This window comes from Charadrius vociferus, unplaced genomic scaffold, assembly GCF_000708025.1.
Source record: "Charadrius vociferus isolate BGI_N301 unplaced genomic scaffold, ASM70802v2 scaffold63, whole genome shotgun sequence".
NCBI lineage: Eukaryota > Metazoa > Chordata > Aves > Charadriiformes > Charadriidae > Charadrius > Charadrius vociferus.
In genome coordinates this window covers 800,314-824,460 of record NW_009647579.1, presented here as the reverse complement: position 1 = coordinate 824,460, position 24,147 = coordinate 800,314, and the positions used below count along the sequence as shown (strand labels likewise).

The following is a 24,147-nucleotide window of genomic DNA, read 5'->3' as shown; positions in this document are numbered from 1 at the left end:
AGGAGGGTGACATGGCCCTTTTTGGAGAAGTGCCTCACTCGGGGACGTCCCCTGCTTTGGAGCCAGGACAGGAAGCAGCAGTATACTCCTGCCCTATTCTATGCAAAGAAGACACATTTGAAGGACTGGTGACAGAAACAGATGATTCTGCTCCCAAAGTCGGTGTAAACTGAGCTTTCCCCTTGCACAGTCACCTCGATAAGGAACAGTGTGACTGAGCAGCAATTTATGCTGGGATGGAGAGCTGGTAAAGGTCTCGCTATCAGCCATTGCACCGACCGTGTAGTCAGGTTCAATGCAGTTCCCACTCAAACAGCTGCAGTCTTTACACTATGTCAGTCAGAGCTACACTAGACAGTAAGTGGCAACATTAACGTCCAGAATCTTAGAGAAGGGAGGTAGCTGAATAACTGGCTAGACTGGGGAACTGCAATAATGACAGTGTATTCACTAGGTCTAGGTCTGTTTATTTAAAACTACATGGAAAAGTGTGTAATTGTAGTTAATGGTGATTTCCTCATTGTTCATTCAACCTTTCCTATCAAAATTGGCAGACAAGAATACCTTTACAGGATGGCTTAATGTAAGTTACAGTTATACATGCAATTGTATACAATTGTGTTATGTAGAATTAAAGCTCAGCAAAACATATTTGTGTTATGTTCAAGTTTGGCTCTTCTAAGCAGAAAACCTGGGATAATTCTCAAATCCTGTTTAGATTAATACATTATCCTGATTTTGAAGTAATAAAAAGATGAAACTTAATCGATCAATGCTACATTTTAAAATTAGAGCTTTTTTAGTTCCCAGTTCCTTACTTTTGTACATAGGATAGTAGTTTGGCATGGAAGAGCTTTCCCTTGAAATTATTTTACCTCTCTAGCTTTTGGTTGTTGTTTAGTAGATACTTTCTTGCTATAATATTTTCTCACAGATGATTCCACAAGTGTGGCTAAGCAAGTTCACTAAAATCTATTTACACTTCCAAGGCTGCTATCACAGCAGCTTACGCTCTCCTACCACCCCGTTATCCAGATGGAGCACGTCTGAGAAATTCCAATCACCTTAGACCCAAAGCTTGCAGCTGTTAAGATGTAGCGTGCTCCCTCCATGATCAGATTGCTACACTCTGACTTTATAAACACGTGGCAGGTCACATTCAATGCAGATGGTTTGGGACTGCTTGTGTTAAAAAAAAAAAATAAATAAAAAAAATCAAAGCAAAGAGTTTAATAATGGCACATGTAAGTGGTTGTATACGGGGTGCTGAAAAAATGTGATTCAGTCTTTAAACAGTACACGTCACATGTTGTTTGAATCATCCAGTGCTATGAGAGTTTGGCCAAGCCTCAAATAAAAGATACTGAATAAGATAAAGCTCATTCTGATTACCAAACAAAATCGTTTCCTGTGTTCTTTCTGCAAACAAAAATACATTGGAGCTATCATATAGTTTTGAGCAGACTAAAAGATTCTTGTATTGCAGTCCAGATATTAAAAAATGTTCAGTATCTCCCTCCTCCCCCCGCAAGAGGTTAGCTACTATATAACATCACCGCACATTTTATACTGGCTAAAGTAGATTAACAGCACGCAGTTTAAATCTAGCTCTTTTCCTCGTGCACTTAAATCAGAGTAGTTTGGTAGAGCTCCTAGTTTCTATCTTTCCCAGTGGGTCCCTTCATAATTTGTTTCAATGCTTTATAGTAATGTTGCAGATGGGTTTGGCTTCAGCCTTCAATCGGTATGTTATACTTCACCCAGGAGTCTCAGAGGTAAAAAGTTAGATTAGGTTTGCTACCAGAGAAAAAGGTATAGATGAATGCCATGTTTAAAAGCTGGTGAATTGGTTCCATGTCCATGAATAACTTTTACTAAGAAATTAGTTGAGCAATAAAACTAGAAAGAAGCTAGAGAAGAATGGCCAATGGAACAGTAGTGTTATGAAGTATTTTAGCAAGTCTACTTGCCATTTATGTTGTAGGCCCTACTTAAATAAGCATAAAGATATGTAAATTTACTGCTGGGAATAAGGTAAATCTTCATGAAGATTCGATCTGTAAGCAAAGTTACCCAGATGTACAAATAATTTCTATTTTTTGGTATCCTTTCCTTGCTGGAAGTTGGGTTTTGTTTTTTCTGCCATCCTTTTATGAGCTATAACATAAATATACTCTTCATTTACTGGATTTCTGTGTAGGCAATTAAACAGTAGCCCCTAAAGTGTAAGAGCTGAATGAGGAGTTAGGCATCTCAATATTTTATTAGTTCCTGTCCTAAATGTGCTTAAGAACTACACTTTCCGTTCCTTCGAGTGCTTATAGAGCCTAACCCTTGCTTAAGCATTGGGGTTTGGCTTTGCTTCTGCTTATCTGAATTTTTAAGATGTGAATGCTTCCAGTTCTGGCTTTGCTGCAGAACTTTGAATGTTTTATGCAGCTCTTCGTTTAATTTCTTTTGATTTTGTTTTTGCTCTTTGAGTGCAAGGTGTGGAATATAGATGAGTAAAATAAATACAAACCCCATAATCAATATGATGCAAATGGTTTCCCTCATGTTTGAAGCATACTTCTGCTGTCAGACACAAAAGATCAACTCCTATTGTCGTAAGTAAGGATTTGCACATGTGTCTGAGAAAGCAGTACAGCCCAGAAGCTCTTCCACATCTGTGAGTAAGGATGTAATTAAGCATTGGAACCAGTACAGGAGCTGTTTGCTCTACTCAAATGATCCCAGCTAACTTCTATGTAACGCTTTTCAGCTCTCAGTATTTCAGAGCTCGACTGTAACCATTTCTATACTAGAATGACTAAATCGGATCAAAGGTTTGGTTGGTTAATTGGTGCAGCCACAGAAAGTAGATTAAAGATAATATTGATATAGCTGCAGCCATAATGAAAGGCTTGCAAAACATAGCTGCAAATATGAACCGGGCGTTATCCTCTTATATTTTATGCTTGTGAGATTTAACTATATTGGCTGTGAATTTTGTACTTCACTATCTGGCTATAGTTATCCCTTTGGCTCTCAGAGCTGTCATGTAGAAAGAATTAATCGTAGCACTGAGCTGCTTGAATTCACAGTCCAGTGTATAAGCATGTGCTGAAAGCAGAAATTCTTTACAGCTCTCTACCCATTAGCCCGGAAGTAGATAACCTTGTTGTTACAAGAATGGTGCCTTCTAGCAGAGGGGCAAAAATGCATATGAAAGTAGTCTTCAATTGCATCTGCACTTGCTCAGAGAGCAAGTTTTTTCTTTGGGCTCTCTAGTCACACTGAATGTGATTGAAAGTTCCTGCACCACTGGCCCCAGTGATGAATTGGCTGTCTCAAACACTGAGAGGTTTGGTTTATGATATAGTTGATCCTGCCCCGAGGGAGGAGAATCAACTATATATACTGCCTTACCAGGTACATTTTCTGTCCTTCTATGATGCTATTGGTGGGGAGTCACAAAAGCAATCTGGGGATTTTTCACAATATCCCAATGTCTCCTGTCATACTTCATAGAAACTTCATAGAAAGACTTGTGGTTTTCCCTCCAACTTATATGCATCATAAAAGATTAAAGACCAGATTTCACATTACACTGATTGTCTTCCAAATTTATCTTTTTTTAACATATATTCTCATAATTTTTCTTAGCCAGTTATTTATTCACAGATCTTCTAAATACTTTTTTCTTCTTCCACCAAGCAAGGTTTTTGTTCTTACACTAGTAGGCTCTCTGATTTTGAATGTTCAGCAGAGGGCAGAATTTCCTACGTTATAAATACCTCGGCGTCAAATCAATTTGTCACTAGAATGTTAATTTTGAATGTGCAGTTTACAGCATAGGTGACTAGTGATACAAAACTATAAATTATCATTATTAGTATATTACTTTTTCCCCATGAAGTTGTAGATAAAATGTAGTGTCAGCAAGCGTTAACACCATACTTCCCAAGACTTGAGTCTTATCTTGTTTAAAGAGAAATGGATAAACATTTTGTTGATAAGATTGTAGTAAATATAACTTCCTGTGCAGCTGAAAGAGCTAGTTTGAGACATTTAACATAAACTACAAGATCAAGGTCTTGTGTATTTTCCATATGGGAAGAAGAAGGTAGAACTGCTGAGTTTGACTTCCCTGTGTGTCTGTCAAAAAAAGCTTTGTATCATTGCAACAGATCATGTAAATAATCATGTGTGATGTAGGTTTTTACTTCACAGGCAACATTTATGCAGCAATATGATGCACTTTGTATGAATTGAGCTACCTACTGTTATGTGTATTGCATACAATCAGCATGCATCCAGAAAATTTATAAAATCTTCTAATTCAAAATCTTTGTGCAAATAAACCAGGATGTGCTAAATATTTCACCCTTTTTATGACAGTATGAAGAGGGGAAGAAACGAAGAAAGCCCAACTACAGTAGTGTGGATCTTTCTGAGGTCGAGTGGGAAGACAGAGATGATGTGGTAAGTGTTAAAACCCTGTCAGAAGTCATCGTTGCACCCCACTACTGTACCTGGAAACTGTTAAAGTAGTCATTAGAGAGGCCACTTGACTGCTCTCAGGAAGGAAAGGATAATAGCCCCTTTTAGGTCATTTAGGATTTTATAACTATTTTGTATCGATTCTTCCTTACATATGCACAGACTCTTTGTATCTTTGGTAAAACTCATCACCTTTGCATTCTCTGTGCATCTCATTGTGTTTTTTTTTGCTGGATAGCAAATATAGCGCTAGAGAAGGGAATAGAGTATCTCTTTAGAGCTGGCCCAGACAACTGCTGAAATGAATGAATGAGTTTAACTTCTCTCCATGAGATCCTTCTTTCCTTAATGAAAGTAATGAGACCTGTTTTCCTTAATGTACAAAATCAAAAAACATCAGATGAATGAACAAATTTGGATTCTTTGACCTCTGTTCAGAGCACAGATTCACTCTAAACTCCTAGTTTCAGGCATATGGGTAGCTGCAGAAGCAGGCGTTCTCTGTCTGTCAGCTGTTACGCACAAAATCCTTTCCATTAAACTCATTTTTCAGTGCTCCATCTACTCTGTAGCTCACTCTATATCTTATTCTTTCTTACCTTGCAGGCTTAGCATTTTCTGCGGTACTGTATCAAAAGCTTTCCTTATGTCCATGGCTTAACCTTTGCCTGGTCTTTCTGTTACTTCCTCAATAAATCTGATTTGTTAGGCATGATTCGTTTTGTGTGAATCCGTGCTGACTGTCCTTAATTAAATCGTAACTTTCCAGGTGTTCCCCTTTCTGTCCTGTAATTTAGTTTTTCCCATAAGTTCCCTACTCCCAAAGTCACGACTGCATGTCTGTATTTTTCATAGATGTCTCCTCGATCCCTTCTCAAATGTCAGTACTGTGTTAGCTTCTCTCAAGTCCTTCATACCTCTACTTTTCCAGAGAGGTTTTGAATATATCCACTGAAGGTTCCCATATTTACTTTGTCATGTCCTTCCGAAATCTGGGATGGATCACGTACAACTGCCCCTGGAGTCTTGTCAGTCTTCAGATGTACTAATTTCTTGATCCCTGTTCTGACATAAGTCTATATTTTCTTTCTGCCTTAAAAAATATATATCTTGCATTCCTCCCTCTCTCCACCCCCTTTGTGAATAGTGAAACAGTTCATTTATGTTTTAAGCAATGTCTGTTTCATCAGGTGATAGATTGTCCTTATCCTCTCCTAGGAGGCAATCTTACTTCCTTATTTAAAGTTTTGTGTTGGAGCGTACATTCAAACTTTTTTCATGTTTCTTGGGTAGTTTTGTGCAGTTTTCTACGCATACACTATTTAAGACTTCCTCATTAGATTTTCATATATTGTAGCAGCCTTCTGCAATCTTGGCAATCACATTGACTTCATATTTTACACCTTGCCTTTTCTCTTATCTTTGATCATGTATTACTCAACCAGTTCCTCTGCAAATGACCTTTTAAAATTTCCTTTCTCCTTTCAAATGTTATTGCTGTAGTTAAGTACAGCTTTTAAACCATCATGATTTTTTTTCTTATTATTTCTTTTTGGTTTGTGTTTGGTGTTTTTTTTTTCTTTTTCTTTTTTTCCAATACTTTCTCAGCCTAATTTGCACAGTTTCCAATCCCTCATTTTTAATCATATCTTAGTAGAAATTCCGTGGTTCAGTTAATGTAACATTGAACTATTTCTATGACATTGAAAATTAAGTTTTATTTGTAACTGAGATTCTACCTGAATACATATGAAAGCAAAAAATCCAGATTCAGCTCTTTCTATTTCCTTTGCTTGAGACCCCTAAGCTCTGTCACTTTTTCTGAAAATTTCTAGCAAAATCGAGTTTTTTCTATCTGTAGGCTGCAAAAAGTTTTGTTTCAAATTTGATGAAAGATTCATACGTATATTTTATCTGCCTCCCTTTCCCAAAAAAGTTTGTTACAACGTATTTTTTTAATTGTAACATTGGAACAAGAAGCCTTTCCAATTGTTTCATCTTTTGAAGGAGAAAAGAATCTAATTTACATTAAAAATAGACTAAGTTGAGCATTACTTTTGTAGAAAAGATCCAGATCTGTTGCCCAATATGTAAGAGTAAACAAAAAAAAAAAGATAAATCATAAGTGAAATTAATTTTTGTGTAGGCTTTGTAAAACAGCCTACACATAGAATCATAGAATGGTTTAGGTTGGAAGGGACCTTTGAAGATCACCTACTTCCAACCCCCCTGCCATAGGAAGGGACACCTCCCACTAGACCAGGTTGCTCAAAGCCCCCTCCAGCCTGGCCTTGAACTCGACCAGGGATGGAGCTTCCACAACTTCTCTGGGCAACCTGTTCTACTGCCTCACCACCCTCAGTGAAAAATTTCTCCCCAGTATCTAATTTAAATCTCTCCTCTTCCAGTTTAAAGCCATTCCCCCTCGTCCTATCACTACATGCCCTTGTGAAAAGTCCTTCCCCAGCTTTCTTGTAGGCCCCCTTTAGATACTGAAAGGCCACTATAAGGTTTCCATGGAGCCTTCTCTTCTCCAGGCTGAACAACCCCAACTCTCTCAGCCTGTCCTCATACGAGAGGCACTTCAGCCCTCAGATCATCTTTGTGTCCCTACTGTTTGATAATCAGTGACCAAGTGTTTTCTGAAAAAAACAGCAGGTTAAGTATTCTGGAAAAATGTATTAACATTCTAAATGTTGTCCTAATACTTGAGCAATGCCACACACAAGTGGAGACCTTCATGCAAATATCAAAATAGGAAAAAATGCAATGTCAAACAAATAATATTTTTACAGGTATGTTTAAAAGTAAGCCTCATATATCGTTGCAAGCTTTTCTTGTTTGCGTGAAATACTATGTAAGTCATTTATACCATGTTACTATGACCTTAAGAGGGGCTGATGGTCAGAAATACTAATAGAAGGATGAAAGAGCTATGATATAAAGTAATATTGGAGCTACAGGAAGAGTCATTGTAACCATCAGAGTTAGAATGGGAATGGAATTTGAAGGAAGTTATGTAGATTATTGTAACGAAATGCATCTCTTTATGCAACTTTTCTGATGTGAAGATTCAAATGAGTGTCCAAAAAGTGTGTGCTATTTTTGTTGATCTATTGTAATAGGCAATTCTGTAATATTGTTAATTTTGAGTGAAAATGGTAAATATTGTGTAGGAGCCTTAAAACTTTGCGAAGTAACTTATTGACTTGAGGGGTACATGTGGCTCTGCTTTGCAAGGCCTTGGATTCGATGTTCTTGATTTTTTTCAAGCTTGGGTAGTAAAGCATTGTTTATTCAACTGTAGAGGGAAAGAATTAGTGTATTCATATAGCTGCTTTTAATAACATAGACTACTACTGGTATATTTTTCTCCCATGCAACACTTATGTGGAAGCTGATTAAGACATTTTCTTACTTTTTACCACATTAATGGTTTCATAGTTTTCCAAGAATATAGAATGATCTCATATTGTAGCAGTGAAACTAGGTTGTTAGCAATTGATTGGCTAGTTGAAGGAGTAATAATGCATATTACTCACAAGAGGTGAAGAAATAAGTTTTCTAGTCATCCAGTAAGGAAAAGGTGGCAGAACTAAGGTTAGAAATTCTTTTCACCATAAAATACAGTTGGTGTAAATATATATTCATCATTTAATTTCCCAGGTTAACAGTACGTGCTATCTTGCTGTTGTTGCATTTTATCAGAAATAGAAATCTTAGCATTAGCTTAATAAACTAACAGTGTCTTCCAACAAAGTCTGGGAATACGCAGTACCAAAGACAAGAAGTTTCAATTCAGACAGAAACCTTTTTCTCATTAAATCACTTCTTAAAATTCTTTTATTATAATTTCTAGCTGAATGAAATATTTTTTTCCAAATAAAAAAAAAGACCATGAATGAATGTTTTGGGGCTCGAAGCCAACTGAGGCAGTATTTATTTTATGCGTTTGAGGAGGGAGATGAAACTGCAGAAGAGCCGAGAAACCAGATAACAAAGCCAAGAAATGTAATCACAGCAAGCAAAAAAAAAAAAAAGGAGAAAAGTAAAACTCTAAATCCCACATGCAGACTTGATCTTAAACACTACTGAGAGTTTGGAGGCCCTTTTAGTAAATCTATGACTTGCCTGAGGCTTGTGGGAGGAATGGGTCTTAGACAACTGCAGGCACCAATAGGAGAAAAATGAAAACCACATTAAAGATAAATGGAACTGTTCTCTAAATGTTAGAAAGTAGATGGTTAATTAAGACCAGATCTCCAAGTCCAAAACCACAGAACTTAAAATGGGAAAATATTTCCAGAATTGCCTATTATGTATTGTTAAAAAAAATCTACAGTAAAATATATGCTTTATTTTATACATGCCTCCAGCTAAAAATTATTCTTTTACACTCACTGACAGAAGAGTAAGACTGTTAATTCAAATCTAGATGCCCCAGAATTAAATTTAAAGAGCTGCAAACTTTGCAGTTTTTGATAGGTCAGCCATGCCCAACTTGTTCGTGAGACTAAACCCAGATATTTCACTGGCAACTTTGGTCATTCTCTTTTCACTCCGTACTAATTCAAAAAGCCTGCAGAGTGCATTGATATGACTATCTTCACAATTTTTCGTTAAAATCTGACTCAATTGCGCAACCTGGCATGAGGTACTGGAGAGCAGGAGATATTTATTCAGCAAGAACATGATATCTAAAATTGTGTTCAGATAGATAAGCAATAGAAGAGACATAAAGATGCTTATTTTGTCAATATTATTCTGCATTTTGAATACGTCTGTAGAGGCAGTGTGAATTGATTAGTAATAGTGGAATTTTCCTATTGTAATGAAAATTACAGCTGCAAAAGATTTATAGGTGCTTCTTACCATAAAAAAATCCCACAAGTGTAGCAATTTCACTTTGTAATTGAAGATATCCTGAAACAACCACCTTAAACTTTCTGCATCTGTGCCATTATAAATACAAGCAAAAGAAGTCGCTTCTTCCATTCTTAGCTCTAAGAGCATTCAAATAAAATACTTCTGTATATGGATTGTATAAAAACAGTAACTTTCTTATTTCTTCCCTAAAGTCCTGAGCTGATAAATAGGCACATTCAAAACACTAAGGCTGAGGTTTTCTCAAAACCTGTGTCTTGTCATTCTTCAGTTTCAGCCCAGAGCCCCTGCTCTCACACCAGCTGCGTCAGGGTACCGTGTACTCATTGTTAGAGACACCGCAGGTCATTTGGGTTTATAGACCTGGTGGACAGTAGGTTTTTTCTTACTCTGCTTTTCATCATTGTGGCATGTTCACCTAAGAGAGAGGCTGTGTCAGCTGCTGTCCTCTTGGAGGAAGGCTCTTCTTTCCTAGGGAGCAAGCAAATAGGTGTGCTGAGGGAAGACTTTTTAGAGATGATGGGTAAGGGACTTGGCAGCACAGATTTGGGAGCCTGCAGCTGCTGTAGAGGCAAGAATAAAGTTATTGAAAAGCAGTGTTTGTGGGAATCTAAAAAGTAAAAGATTTAACTTGCAGAGCAGCAGGTAAATAATTGTGTATAAACCTTTTTTCGTTTATTTTTTATTTTCCTTAGCTGCTTTCAGTTTTTGGTTTATATAGGAATGAAACCTGTTTTTGATGGGGATTTAAAAAGTCTTTTGGATGACTTTGAGAGTGAGAGGTCCAGGCCAATTCTTAAAACAGTGAATGACCTAGGGCTTCCATTATGGAGATAAATTTATTACCTTGCAAGGAGTGCCTGGACACCAATGGACAACCAGAGGGAGTCACAGAGCACTGCAGCCGTGTGTTCCCATTGAAACAGGTTACTGATCAAATGGGCTGACATTCTTTTGCTAGTTCTAATTTCTGATGCAGTTAGGATGCTGTTTCTGGTGCTAGTTTAGGATGCAGCCCAATGCAGAGTATCAAGCAGAAGCAGAGTGAACGGTGGGTAAGTGGGGTTTTCTCTTTTTGCTTTGCTACTATATTTGCAATTGTTGATGTATTTAAATGCTGAGCCCTAGTCTAACTTCAGCTAATTCCAGCTGGGAACCTAGTCCTTACTTTCTTATGCAGTAACTGCAGGATAGTGGTCAATTACACTGTTTTATAAAATCCAGATTACTACACAAAGAGCTATTTCCCTGTGAAGGATGCTGAGAGCTCCTATGTTAAGTACCTCAGCAACTTGCCTAAAGTTGCGCGGCAGGAGTCTTGGCTGATACAGTCAATAATAAAATCTGTAAGGGGGTTGCTCAATGTGTAGTAGAACTGCTGAAAATGAAGAAAATTAGGTACTGCTTAGGCCAAAGGAGTGTACCAGAGAGCTCAGGGCTGAAAGAATTACAGAAAATGCAAAGAAAGGAATTGACACACGTTTCCTTCATTTCAGCTCCGAAACGCAATGGTGAATCGGAAAACAGGGAAATTTTCCATGGAAGTGAAGAAGACAGTGGACAAAGGGGTACAATGTATAAAATATTATTCCAACTAAGTATAAAGCAAGCAGTTAATTTTTTAAACAATGTTTAAGATTGCCATAAATCTGATTCACTGCTGTGTATTTTTTTTCACTCACTGAATGTAAATATTGCTTGTAATTTTATTAGTGACTAACCACTTGATCTTTCATACATTTCTTTATAGCAAACTAACTTCTTCCCCCCTCCTCTTCTGACTTTCTTGTTCTGAATCTAGAAGCGGGTATTGGTGATGACAAATGACTACTATTATACAGACATCAAGGGTACTCCATTCAGGTAGAGCCGACCATAATAAATGGACGTTTCATCAGACTCATTGGACTTGCATTTGTTCAGAGCTTGTGAACTCATTAAAAGCTCATCAGCAAAAGTTGACAATTAAATATCCCTGGACAATGCTGAAAATAGCAAGGAAAAGGAGCCTACCAGCATTCCTTTCAGCTTTTCCGGGATGGAAAGTTTGTGCAAGCTCACACAGGCAAACTCCCAGTGTTTGTCATGGCTTACGTTTCATTAAAAAAATATTCAGTTGAGGTTTACATTGAAGGAAAGGCTTTTGCAAGTACTTGGAGAGCTATAAATACTATAATCCGTTTAAGTAACTACATATTGAGCCCCATTTTGATTTTTTTCCACAACAAAAATGTAATGTGAAATGAGATAGTATTTCACTTCCAATTTGAGGTTTGGATATTTTGTTTCTCTGAACTACCTTCAGTGTATTTGTATAACTAAAACTGAGTAAGTCAGCCGTGTTATTTTGGCATGCGTCTTAGGAGGGAAAGAAAAAAAGAAAAGAAAAGACAGACAGGAAGTCACTTTAAAAATGCTCATATATGAATTACAAATAATCCATTAATAAAAGAATACTAGCTGTACCTTATGCTTAAAGCAGGAGTCTGGTAATTGCAATACTCAACTGAAATTTTCTTCAATGGAACCGTTTCATAGAACTTCAGCTACATTTCCACATAGAGAAAATAGGCACATTTCTGTGATTTCTCATGCATGTGTTTATTCTTGTTAAAATTCACACATACATGATAAAACTCAGTGGGGTTTCTGGTTTGGCGGTGTTTTGTTTTTATTTTAAAATTTTGTGGGGGTTTTGTTGTTGTTTGTTTTTTACTTTTGTTTTTCTGTGGCACTGTCATTCTTATCCTATTTTGTAAACAGATATGGAGCTACATATATGAGTGCAGGGCAAGTCCTGATTTTTAGGACAGAAATATAGTAGGAAAACTTTCTTGCCTTTTTCAGCATGGTCTGTATCTAGTTTTGATGGGAGTATAGGTTCAGGAAGACAGCAAGGGCAATGTTTATTAAAATATACACTGTAGTGTCAAAGATGTTTGCTGTTCAGCCCATTTCCAGATTGAGGTGTTGATTGTAGCACGGGTGCTCTTGGAGTTGGTGCCTCTACATGTACCTAAAGTATCAGCCCATACATTTTCAGTCTTACTGGTTCCTGGCATGTTCCTAGCCTGATATAATCCCCTTGAATGCATGAATGCCAGAAGGTATTCTGGGTATGTGTACAATAGGAAGAGGCATGGGATCCCTCAGCTGGTTCATTCAACTTGAATTGTTTAAATGAAGCAGAACTGGGTACGTAACTGTTGAGAGTTTATGAAGTCAATGCAGAAAAGTTAAACTAGCTAAAAATATGAACCACAGAAAAATTAGTCCAAGAGGAGTCATGATGCTGTTGTCACATATGAAATTCTTTTCCTCTCAGTAGCTCCATGGATTCCCACACTGATGTAGTTTCTCAACAGCTTAGTCTGATTTACAAAATATTGTCTCCTTCATTGTAAGGCCATGGGCATGTTCAAGGCTCAGCTGAAGAAATCTCATGCTGGGTGAAGCAGTGAGCTTAGAGGGGCTCGTTTATTAGCTTGCCAGAGAATAATGGTTTACTGCACCTCTAAGCACACATAAATACAGCAGATTGTTTGCGGGCACATCAGAACTGAAAGAGCATTGAAGCAGCTAGTGAACAATAAATACGATCAGTGAGGGTTTGGAAACAAACAGTCGTAATGTTGATCATAGTACACTAGCTGGAAATGTTAGAAATGAAAATAGCTCTGAATGTCTGTTATTGTTTGTCCTCCCAGATTTCAAGGTCTGCTTTATTTCTCTGCACAGTTTAGGTGTGGCTCTCTCTAGAGGACACGGAAAATATTTCTTCAGAGGGAATGTAACTGTAGAAGAAGGTAAGATACCTACCTCCTCATGTTGCTTCCACAGTATTTTTATTGTTGATTTGGTAGACCTAAAGTTTGTATGTTTGTCTGCAGATTCCATGAGGCAAGTAGATATTTTTTTCTTTTTTTTTTCTTTAAAGATCTTTTACTTTATAGGATTTTTTTTTTCTTCATTTATATTAAGCACAATCAGACTGTTTGTGAATCTTCTTTAGATGGGCATCATCTTCTGTCCTCCTCTCTCAATGTTCCAGAGAATGATGCACGGTCCGATGTTAATTATTTGTGGTGTTTTCTGAATGAAGTAACCACTGAGAGCACTGTAATGGCTATGACTTTTTTGTTCACAGACTATATACATCGTGAAGTCTTTCAGAGCTATAACTACTTAGAGCATTGTCTACAGGGATTTTACATTTTTATAACAAGAGAAGTAACTGGGGGAAGAACTCTCAATTCTTTGTGGTGTCACTTTTTGATAAGTCCACAATTAAAATGAGTGTAAGGGTCAACTGTGAACAGTGATAAAGTTGTTTGGCAACAAGATCAAATACAAAGTTCCTGAAGATGAAGGAAGAGCAGAGGCAGTGAAGAGAGGGTTGAGAAGTTTTAGCAGTTGCTGAGCACAAAGTGTTTCAATAGAGGAATGCTTTCTGATTTTATGCTTAAGTCTCCATTTCCAATTCTGCTTCTTGTTTTGTCAATGATGTTAAACAAGATAGTTCATTTCTTCAGCTCTTTGTTCCTTGGCTGCATTTTGGAACATGAATACATTCCTGTTCCCAGGAGAGATGTAAAAAGTAATGCTTTAAAGTTTGAGTCACTTGCACAGCAAATACATGTCTAGATAGAAAGAGAGCACAGCAGGCGACTTGGAGTTGCTTACTCTCCAAACTGTTCCCAGCGTACCTCTTGCCTATTTTCTTTAATCCAGCCGTACATCTCAGCCAGTCTTTCTGATATTTCCTTCCAGATGCATCACCAGAAATGTTAACATAGCTAACTAACTGTTCCCTTTCTCCCACTCTTACCTTCACTGATTCTGTGTTACTGACACCTCTCTGTCCTCCCCAAGGACGCTAATTACAGGTCTAGTTTTGACTTCCCGGCTTTCCTTAATCACTGTAGCTCTGTCATTTTTTTATTATCTTCTCAGGGGGTTTAAACCCAGACCCTGCCTTCTGAACCCTCTTTGCTTATTGTCTATTGACAAGTGTTTTAAGAGTTTTTAAAATTGCCAAAGTACATTTTTATTATACTATATAACTAATGATATAGTTCTTATTTACAAGCATTTGTGTGACCTGTTAGTACAGTAAACCTATTTTGAATGATCCTGTAAATTGCTGTTTGTGTTCACGGTCTGTGTGCTTAGGTTTTGAGGGACTTGTGCTTTTTAAGGATTTTTTTTTAAAGAGAAAGAGAATAACTTTCATGAAATGAGAAGTATGTATTTTGGCATAAATAACTTTACTAGCCAAATAGAACAAGGGAGTACAAATAGGAGTTTTTTACCATTGTGTTTTTCTCTTTGCTCAAGTTTTCTTCTAAACTTCAACTATATCATGTGAGTAATTTGTATGAGTTAAACATACCAGCACAAAAAAAAAAAAAGTTTTTCTTACCTTTTCAGTTTTAGATCTGATGTAGTTGGCTTTTGCCAGTTCGTTAGACCCTAAAGTATATTTGAACATAGTTTACTGTGATTTATTACATTGTGGTAATAATGCACTTTCCAAGAAGGAAGGGTTTATGTTATGGAGTGTATGTAAATAACCATCTGTTACCCAGACTGCTCCCTAAATAACCCATTATTATTCCTGTTGCAGGTTTACATGATTTAGAACACCCTGATGTATCTTTAGCAGACGAGTGGTAAGCCTTAAACAAAGCATGAAATTGGTGTCTGTTACCTTTCTTGGTTTCATATTGTTTGTGCTTGCTGAGCCCGATTCTTTATGTTCAAAGACAGAGAGATCATGCTTATACATATTAACATTTTAATGTTTTGACAACATGTTCACAGGTCCTATTGCAACACTGACTTACATCCTGAACACCGACAAATGACTCAGTTAGAAGCAATTAAACGCTACCTCACAGGAAAAGAGCCATTGCTCCAATGCAAGTATTTTGTTAAATGTGCATGCAGTGGGCTTTACCCCAGCTAAAAACTCTTGCGCTGAACCTTTTACCAAATGCAAAGCTACTTAGTTTAACCAGTGATAAATTGAGATTGGATTGCTTGGCTGATGTCACTTTGGAATTTCATTTGGTTTTGAGCTTTTTCCAGGGTATCAGTAAAGATATTGACTATACAAATTTCTGACTTTTATGGTAAACAATATGCCTGAACCAAACATTCAAGTTTCTGTTCAGATGGTGTGGCTATACTGTGCAATTATCGCTCCATCTGGTTTTATAAGTTAAACAGGATTGGTCTGAATCAATCCTTGGATCATGTCACTAAAGAATATGCCAGATATTTCATGAGTATTTAAGGGAGAATGTGTATGCAATTAGCATTTCTGAACTGCAAAGCAGAATAAAAAAAGTTCAGATGGATAACTGTGTATTTTGTCTATTTGTAGAAATATGTAGAGTTTTGTGACTGTTAGGAAACCTAATTGTTTTAACCTTATGTCATGTGCAAATGCAAGCGTTAGTATGTACAAGAATATGTTACATGAAGTGGAGAATCATTTTTTGGTTTTTAATCTAAAATCATTGTGAGTGCAATGAAATGATATATGAAAAACTGCAGTGTGGTAAAATACCATGTACTATTATGTAGTAAATGATTAATAGTGCAAAAAGTTTGAATGCATATCAGAGATAAACTATAGTACAAAGTAAAAAAGATATTGTGTAGTCATCTAACAAAAAATTATCTCTGTATGAATGTATGTTTACTGATTTTAATATATCGTAACAGGTGATAAAGAATTGATCCAGGAAGTTCTGTTCGATGCAGTCGTGAGTGCACCAATTGAAGCTTATTGGACCAGTTTAGCATTAAATAAATCAGAGTAAGCAAGCTTTGTGTCAGTCATCGGTGAATTTTTAATAGTTTTTTTGGTGAACTGGTAGAATACCTAACAAATCCCGATGCATGAAAATATTATGTTAACCATTTGATCCTAAATACCACCAATTCCAAGTTCAGTGTTAAGTGTTTATGTTGCAGTGTACATCATGATGATTAATTGTAAGGTTACACAATTTTCACAGTAAAATTAATTCATATACTAATGAAATTGTATACTAACTACACCTTACAGTTCTGAGTATTTCTAACAACAGTTTAGACTACTTAAGAAATGTAATGCAAAATTTACCAAAATTGTTGATGGAATTGGTAATTTGTCTCAAAAAAAATTATATATAGAAAAAATTGTAGTGGTAAAATAAATTTCTTTAATCCTTTTTGTTGTTGTTTTGGTTTTGTTTGTTTTCCAGAACTAACTGGGATCTAGGTTCCTGTTATAGATAGATAATCAGATTAGCTGTTCCTTTTTAGATTTTATATGTTTTATTTAATTCATTTGTTATGAGATATTAAGGTGTTAAGCAACACGATGATGTATATATTAGTGAAAACAGATGATCAGATTAGCAGTTTACATGAAATACTGTGGTTGAAGGACAATTCGGGAGATTATCCTGATAAGATTTTGCTAAATTTGAACTGTTTTTTAAAAGTTGAATGAAAAAATATATTTGTGTAAAGCACATACTCATACTGAATGAGTAAAATCAATGTGATAAGAACTGATTCATCAAAGTAAGGATTATCCGGTCTCCTCTTAGAAGATAAAGATAAGAAATTGTTCCATGCTAGTATACTGTAGACATCGATGAATTTATATAGAGGCATAAGGTTTCTCGGAATCCTCCTACACAATTAAATAACAAATCCAGTAAACACAGAGATGACAGCTGCAGAGAGATGCTAGCGGGACATGTCTGATCCCCTTTCATATCCCGGCTTACACTAATGAGACAGGCCATTTATTGGAGAATGAAGTATGAGTCAGTAAGATGGCTAAGACTGTCGCCCCTGCTTTTGTGGTAATATGACTGAAGTTCTTGTAGCCATACAAGAACTAGTCTTAAAGCACCTAGCTTGGTAATGATAACAATGCAGCAACAGAGTTCAGCCTGCCACATTTTTTTTCCTAAGGTCTAGAGGCCAAAGCCTATCCTGAAAGCAGTTATGCTTGAGCTAGCTGTTTTAAATCTAGCTTAGTCTTTGCTTGCTTGAGTAACAGTCCCACATATGACTTGAAGCATAGATGTACTGTAGAAGTGTTGAATGGACTGGGAGCAAGATCTGGAATTCCCGCCCTTCTTGAATCACCGGGTGCCAGTGGTTATTAAATAGTTGATATATAACTATACCACAACTTTTTATTCTATCGCTTCCATATAATCCTTCCCCAGAAATCCTGCGAAATTTACTGTCTTTGACTTTTTAGTGACTCTTGGTCAAAATAGCACTTCTACACTGCACGTTTTCAAAAACCTGCATGACTTTAACTTGAAAAACAGCATTTAAAAAAGATAAAAAAATAAGAGAACTATACTTAAAATAATCTTTTGCAAAAATGTGAACACTTGTACTTTCTGTGACCAGTAATATAGCTTTATCTGTTTACTGTCTGGAAATGTTATCTTTGCTTGTGTTCTGCTCTCTTTCAGAAACTCTGACAAGGGAGTGGAAGTTGCCTTCCTTGGAACACGGACTGGACTATCTCGTATCAACCTGTTTGTGGGCCCGGAACAGCTTACTAATCAGTAAGTAACAAAGCTATGCTTGGCAACCATGTGAGAAAAAAAAATATGTTAATTTTCAGGAAGCCTATCTACAGTTTCTTCCGGGGTTTTATGCCAGCACACTGAAATACATAGAACAAGTTCAAAAGATTTTATAGGATCCATTAGATCCTATCTTCAACTAGAGCATTTGGAGCAATAAGCTGTTCTACACCTGTAGTCCATACATTTACTTTCCTCCCACTTGGTTGGAGTTAGCCTCACATCTTCATTCTTCAGAGCAGAATTACGAGTATGCTACATCTGCAGATAATGATTTTTCTTCTGCTATCCCATCTAAAACCAAAAATCTGTAGGCTTTTCCAAGCATTTTGCATCATTGTGGAAAATTTTGTGGTGTTTAAATAAAGCCAAGTGACAGAAGTGGACTGGGTGAAGGAGTTATCAGGACATCTCATCATTCAGGAGTTTCCTATTTTGCTTGGAGAAGATGTAATCTAGTGGAGATAAGGGTTTCTTAAAATGGAGAGCTATAAAATAAGGTCCCATAATTAATGACTTTTTCAGGCAGCAGTTTGATACTGTCAGGCAAATCTATATGGATTACGCATGTAAAAGAAAACCTCCACTTCATGTTTATGGTAAACTAAGTTTATTGAATATAAAATTATGTGGTGCTTCTATGACCACAAAGTATTGTTGTAGAGTGAGTAGCCTGACAGGTGAGATCAGTAGCGCTGCAATTTTTTCCTGTCAGACAGCATACCTGAACAATCGTGTGGAAACCATGCTTGCTCTTTTCACTGACACAAACTATTCCTCTGACAACATTCCCTGAGATTATTGAAGAATAAAGTATGTAGTTGTCCACTACCACCCCTTACATATTATTTGGAAAGTAGGCTGTTAAACTAATTATTTTCATTACTTAAGAAGGAATACCAGTGGCAGAAAACTACCAAATCTCCAGTGCATTTTCCAGTTTGTATGGTTCACAGATCTTGTGTTGTGCTGAGAGAAAAGGGGTTTTAGTGTAAGCATTTTTATTTGTATGTGTGTTTTTTGTGGTACTTAGAGGCACTATTTTTTTACTACTTTTTCCATCCTTCACAACAAAAGCAATTGCAAGTGTGTCACAAATAATTATTAGGGGCTAAAGTTAACCCTTTTGTTGAACAAAATGTGTTACAAAAATTGTACAAAACCATTTTCTTTCCCAAAAGACTGGATTTTGTTTTTTCTTGTCTTTCAAAACTAGAAACTATTGTGTGCCATGCAATGAACGAGTATTTTCTTTCTCTCTTCTTTCTCAAGAGATTTCCTGACAGCTGAAGATAAGGAGAACATTTTTAATGCTGACCATTTTCCACTCTGGTACAGAAGAGCTGCTGAGCAAATACCTGGGAGCTTTGTCTATTCAATCCCGTTTAGCACAGGTCTATAATTTTGTCATTCTTTAAATGCTGAGCCACATGTGATGCTCAAAAGATTCTGAGTATGTCAGTACCTAGGGGACTCTGTCGCTAATCTCAAATGTTAATATAAAACATGCATTGAAATTTGCAGCTTATTTACTGGTTCTTTGACCAGGTGCATCTTTTATAGGGCTCCAAGTGAAACCCCAAGATATGGTGGAATGGTTTTCATTTCATATTTGCACAAGTTGAACTTACAGCCTAGTGTTTTAAGCAAGACAAGTCCAACAGAGCAAGTGTCTGCATTAATGAGAAGCCCTACTGATTGTCACCTTTGTTGCCACTTTTAGCAGAGAAGGCAAAAAGTGATTACTCGTTTCAGTGTTCTAAGCTTCTTGTTGGGACGCTGGGGAATTTTGAAAGGCCAGTGCCTGTGTGTTCTGTGCATACACAGAACATGATGTTGGCTGTCTTATTAACTTATTTTTCTGAGCACTAAATCCACAAGGACTGTTATTTCAAGCCAGGGGGGAAAATTCTGCAATGTGTTGTTTAATTTGGATGGTTTTTTTTGTTTTTAATACACCCTGCAGAAACAGCGAACAAAAGCAATGTAGTGACAGCCAGCACTGCTATTCAACTTTTGGATGACAGAAAATCTCCAGTTGTTGCAGGTAAAATTGTTATAGTTCATTTTTTTGTTCTTGTTTTTGTTCATGTTTTGTTCATTTTTTTTAAAGCAGTATGTCAGTTCCTCACTTTCTCTTTTAGGTTAGCAAGAGTTTAAAGTAGGAATATCATAATTTGTGAAGAGATGAGGAGGGAAATATGCAGTTGCACCTATGTGATATAATTGAATGACTTAGTGTAGCAAACTCTTAATGCCTCCTCTCCCTAAGAACTTGATCCTTTATTAATTGACTATCCAAGCTCTCTGCGAGAATTGGAGTTTGATTTAATGGAAATAATCATTATCGGTGAAGCATTTTTAGTAGACACAATTCTATATCATTATAAATCAGAATATGTTATATTAAGGAAAAAGAAATATAAGAAAGGACTATCTGATGTGTAAAGGTTCCACCCAGTCTTCTGGTTTGAAAATCCTGTCCTATAACAAATGATACAAAGTCGTCATTTTGTCTAGATTACCGGAGATGTGATTTGATCAGAGGGTATAAATTGAATAAAAAGTTCTACAGTCCACCAGACAAGAGTATAACAGTACCTAAAGACTAAAAGGTGAAGTTTGAAAACTATAGATTAGAAATAAACCCTACAGATTTTAAAACTAGAGTAAGTAATTTTTAAATTGTTGGGCATTCCTCACTCAAGTACAGATTCTTTTTTGAATTGTTTTCTCTGTTTCCCAATGGTTACTGACTACGAAGAATGAATTATTTTAGAGAAGTCTTATGTTTTATTACGCTAAAACTAAGCGCCCATGTCAGGGAAAATTAGGTACCTACCACATGTAGCAAGAACCATCCTATTTTTCTCATATTTAAAATACGATTTAAAGTGCAGTAAGATACAGTGAATATAATCCTGAAAGAGCAAGAATGTGCCAGATAATTGGGAAATCTCTAATCTCTTTCCTCAGACACAGAATATCTCCACTGATAGTAAAAAATTTTATATGGTCAATAGGAAAACACCCTTCTGACTCCACTTTGTATGAATACATTCTTCACAGCTTACTCAACTCTTCCATAATATAACAGCAAATCATAATTATGACTTCATAGTGCTATTAAAGCATAAAACAGCATTTATAAACTAATGTCATTGTGGATATCTGCAAATTGCTGAAGATGTAACTAAGAGTTTTCACTGTACAATGAAGAAGGTTGACGTGTTATTTCTAGAATGCTCCATCATTTGGAGTTAGCAAAAGGCTTTGGGTTTTTTTTTTGTAGTAGTTGTAAAAGAGAGAGGTGGATGTTGCTTCCATTTCCCCAATAATTAAGTTTAATATTGAACATTCAAAATTCCTTGGGTCCCATACTTTCTAACTAAAATAAAGACAGGGTCTTCAAAGATCTTTAATACCAAAGCTTGTAAAAGATTTGAGTACTGCGTCCAGCTCTGGAGTCCTCAACATAAGAAAGACATGGACCTGCTGGAGCGTGTCCAGAGGAGAGCAACGAGGATGATCTGAGGGCTGGAGCACCTCTGCTATGAGGAGAGGCTGAGAGAGCTGGGGCTGTTCAGCCTGGAGAAGAGAAGGCTCCGCGGAGATCTTATTGTGGCCTTCAAGTACCTAAAGGGGCTACAGGAGAGCTGGGGAGGTACTTTTTACTAGGGCATGTAGTGACAGGACGAGGGGGAATGGCTTTAAACTGGAAGAGGGCAGGTTTAGATTAAACATTAGGAAGAAGTTTTTCACTTTAAGGGTGGTGAGGCACTGGCACAGGTTGCCCAGAGAGGTTGTTGAGGCCCCATCCCTGGAGGTGTTCAAGGCCAGGCTGGACGTGACCTTGGACAACCTGGGCTGGTGGGAGGTGTCCCTGCCCATGGCAGGGAGGTTGGAACTCTATGATCTTTAAGGTCGTTTCCAACCTAAACCATTCTATGATTCTTTGATTTCCAAGATATCTGTAAATTTGTAAAGCCATGAAAGATATGAGCAGTGTATTTGCATTCTGAAGCGCATCAGCAGTGGTTTTTTTTACTTTTGTTTCTGTAAACTTTAGAAACTGTGCACTAGATATTTTTTTTCAGTATTAAGTGTTTCTAAGAATTTGCTTTGAATAATTTTTCCCTTCCCTCTTGTATGGTTGCATGCTTTCAGGTATTTTTTTTATTTTGGTGGGGGGGGACACGTTTGGATCTGTACAAATCATTTGCTATGAAGGTATCTTTCAGCCAGCTACAGCCATTCAGAGACAAAAAAGTATATGAATTATCCTTGTCCTCTTTAAGTTGGAGATCATAAATGCAGCTTGTCAGTCCTACTTTTTCCATCACAAAGCTTTCAACAAGGTACCCAGTATCTGGTTCAATTTTTAGGTTTTATTATAAGGTTGATAATATTCTCTTTTAAGAAAAATGGATTTGGAGGCAGAAACTGGAGCAGTGGTAAATAGGAGAAGTTTGAAGTTTTTATTAGCTAGACTTGGGAGACTAAAGTAGGGTTATGGGCAACATTTTCAAATACCTACATTGAAGTTAAAAATTGGTGAAAATGTCTCATTTTAATTTGTGGGAAGTAAGTATTTCTCATCTCAATTTGGTCTGAGTGGATTACAGAAAGCAGCAGGATGGGATACACATTTCATGTAAAATCACTCTCTTCCCTAGAGGGATTTGACTGAAAATAAAGCTGTGCCAGAATGTTGTTTATTGCAAATCACTACAAGAGTTCAAAAATTGGCAGAGAGAAACTAGAATGTTGTTATAAAATGGAAACCTGAGTTATACCTGCTCATGAAGGGAAAAAAGGAACCAAAAAACTTCTTACTACAAAATCTGCAGTCTCTTCTACTTTCTTTGTAATTTTTTTTTTAAATTCTGTTTTTGTAGAAAAACATCAGTTTTAACAGACTTAATATGCAAATCTACACTAAGGCATATTGCAAGTAGGGAAGACTCAACTCTCTAATAATGGCAGAAAATCCTAAAATCAATGTGTCTCTAGACTGTTACTGCAGAGAACTTGAGTTTTGCTGCTGCTGTTTCACCATCTGTACCTACTAATACCAGTTCAGTGTCAGAATGTGTTTGCTTATTGGCAAAAACCCATGTAATTTGTTTTTAAAATCTCTCCTGCCTCTTTCAATTGAGATAATGAATTTTTTACTTAAATGAATGCAAATTTCTATAGAAAGCATGGAAGAATGAGGTAATTCTTTAATATATAAAGTGTAGCATCGTATTTATTACTGTGTATGCAGAGTTCAATTTATTTGCAGGAGAGAAAGGGACAATAGTAGTGAATGCAGGGTTCTTTTAGATTTAAACACATTTATGTTCAATGTTGCTTTGTCTTAGTATTCTCTATGACCATGTCTGCTATATCAAGTTTACATTGAAATTTAACATTTCTTCAAGCTGTCCATCATACGATGATAAGGAGAATAAAAGATGGTGGAATTTTATTTTTTATTCTTGTCAACATCATCTAAAAGTTGTAGAATCCACCCTAGTCTTGAAATTCCATGAGATTCATGTAAGGTCAGTATTCCTTTCAGTGACCAAGATGAAGCCAGTTAATATAGGATAGCTGAATTTAGGTAATAGTCTAGCTATTAAAAAAGGGGCAAATTAAGACTGAATTATCTCTTCCAATGCTCATGTGAAAGGCAGTACATTTCACACTAACTGTTGATAGAATTTAATATTACAGTCTTGTATTTTTTGATATTGCATGGTGAGCGAACTCATTTCAGGTCCTTCATTTGAACCTCTGCTTTAAAGTAGTGAATATATGGGCAACTGGATAAAAACGGGATATATATATATATATAATACATATATACACACACGTTATTTATATTTTCTTTTGATTTCCAATTTTTGGGGGAGAGGTGATGGTTTCATCATTATGATTTTGTTTAAAATAAATTTTTAAAGATACTGCTCACCTAGACATTTCTGGGCAAGAGATAGGGACAGAAGCAAGCAAACAAAAGTAATCATGGAGTAAAGCAGGCTCTAAAAAATAAAAAATGTTTCTCTTGAGATTTTGAGAGATTTGAGAGAGTACATGAACCTTCATATATGTACTTCCCCATAGATGCATTTTAGCTCAAACACTACAGTATGATGTAGGACCTTAAAAGCCCTTTGTG

At 36.5% G+C, this 24,147-nt stretch overlaps 1 protein-coding gene across 1 annotated transcript in view; it reads left to right on the top strand.

Annotated features, from left to right (window-relative positions):
• The window catches only part of CACNA2D3 (calcium channel, voltage-dependent, alpha 2/delta subunit 3), a 459,453-nt gene that overhangs the window by 350,099 nt on the left and 85,207 nt on the right, over window positions 1-24,147 (top strand). The window contains exons 18-27 of the mRNA XM_009880928.1: window positions 4,381-4,464; window positions 10,863-10,934; window positions 11,168-11,229; window positions 13,105-13,172; window positions 14,993-15,038; window positions 15,190-15,287; window positions 16,099-16,192; window positions 17,865-17,960; window positions 19,254-19,375; window positions 19,948-20,028. Coding sequence (XP_009879230.1) covers window positions 4,381-4,464; window positions 10,863-10,934; window positions 11,168-11,229; window positions 13,105-13,172; window positions 14,993-15,038; window positions 15,190-15,287; window positions 16,099-16,192; window positions 17,865-17,960; window positions 19,254-19,375; window positions 19,948-20,028 — 823 coding nt within the window. The remainder of the gene's footprint in view (window positions 1-4,380; window positions 4,465-10,862; window positions 10,935-11,167; window positions 11,230-13,104; window positions 13,173-14,992; window positions 15,039-15,189; window positions 15,288-16,098; window positions 16,193-17,864; window positions 17,961-19,253; window positions 19,376-19,947; window positions 20,029-24,147) is intronic.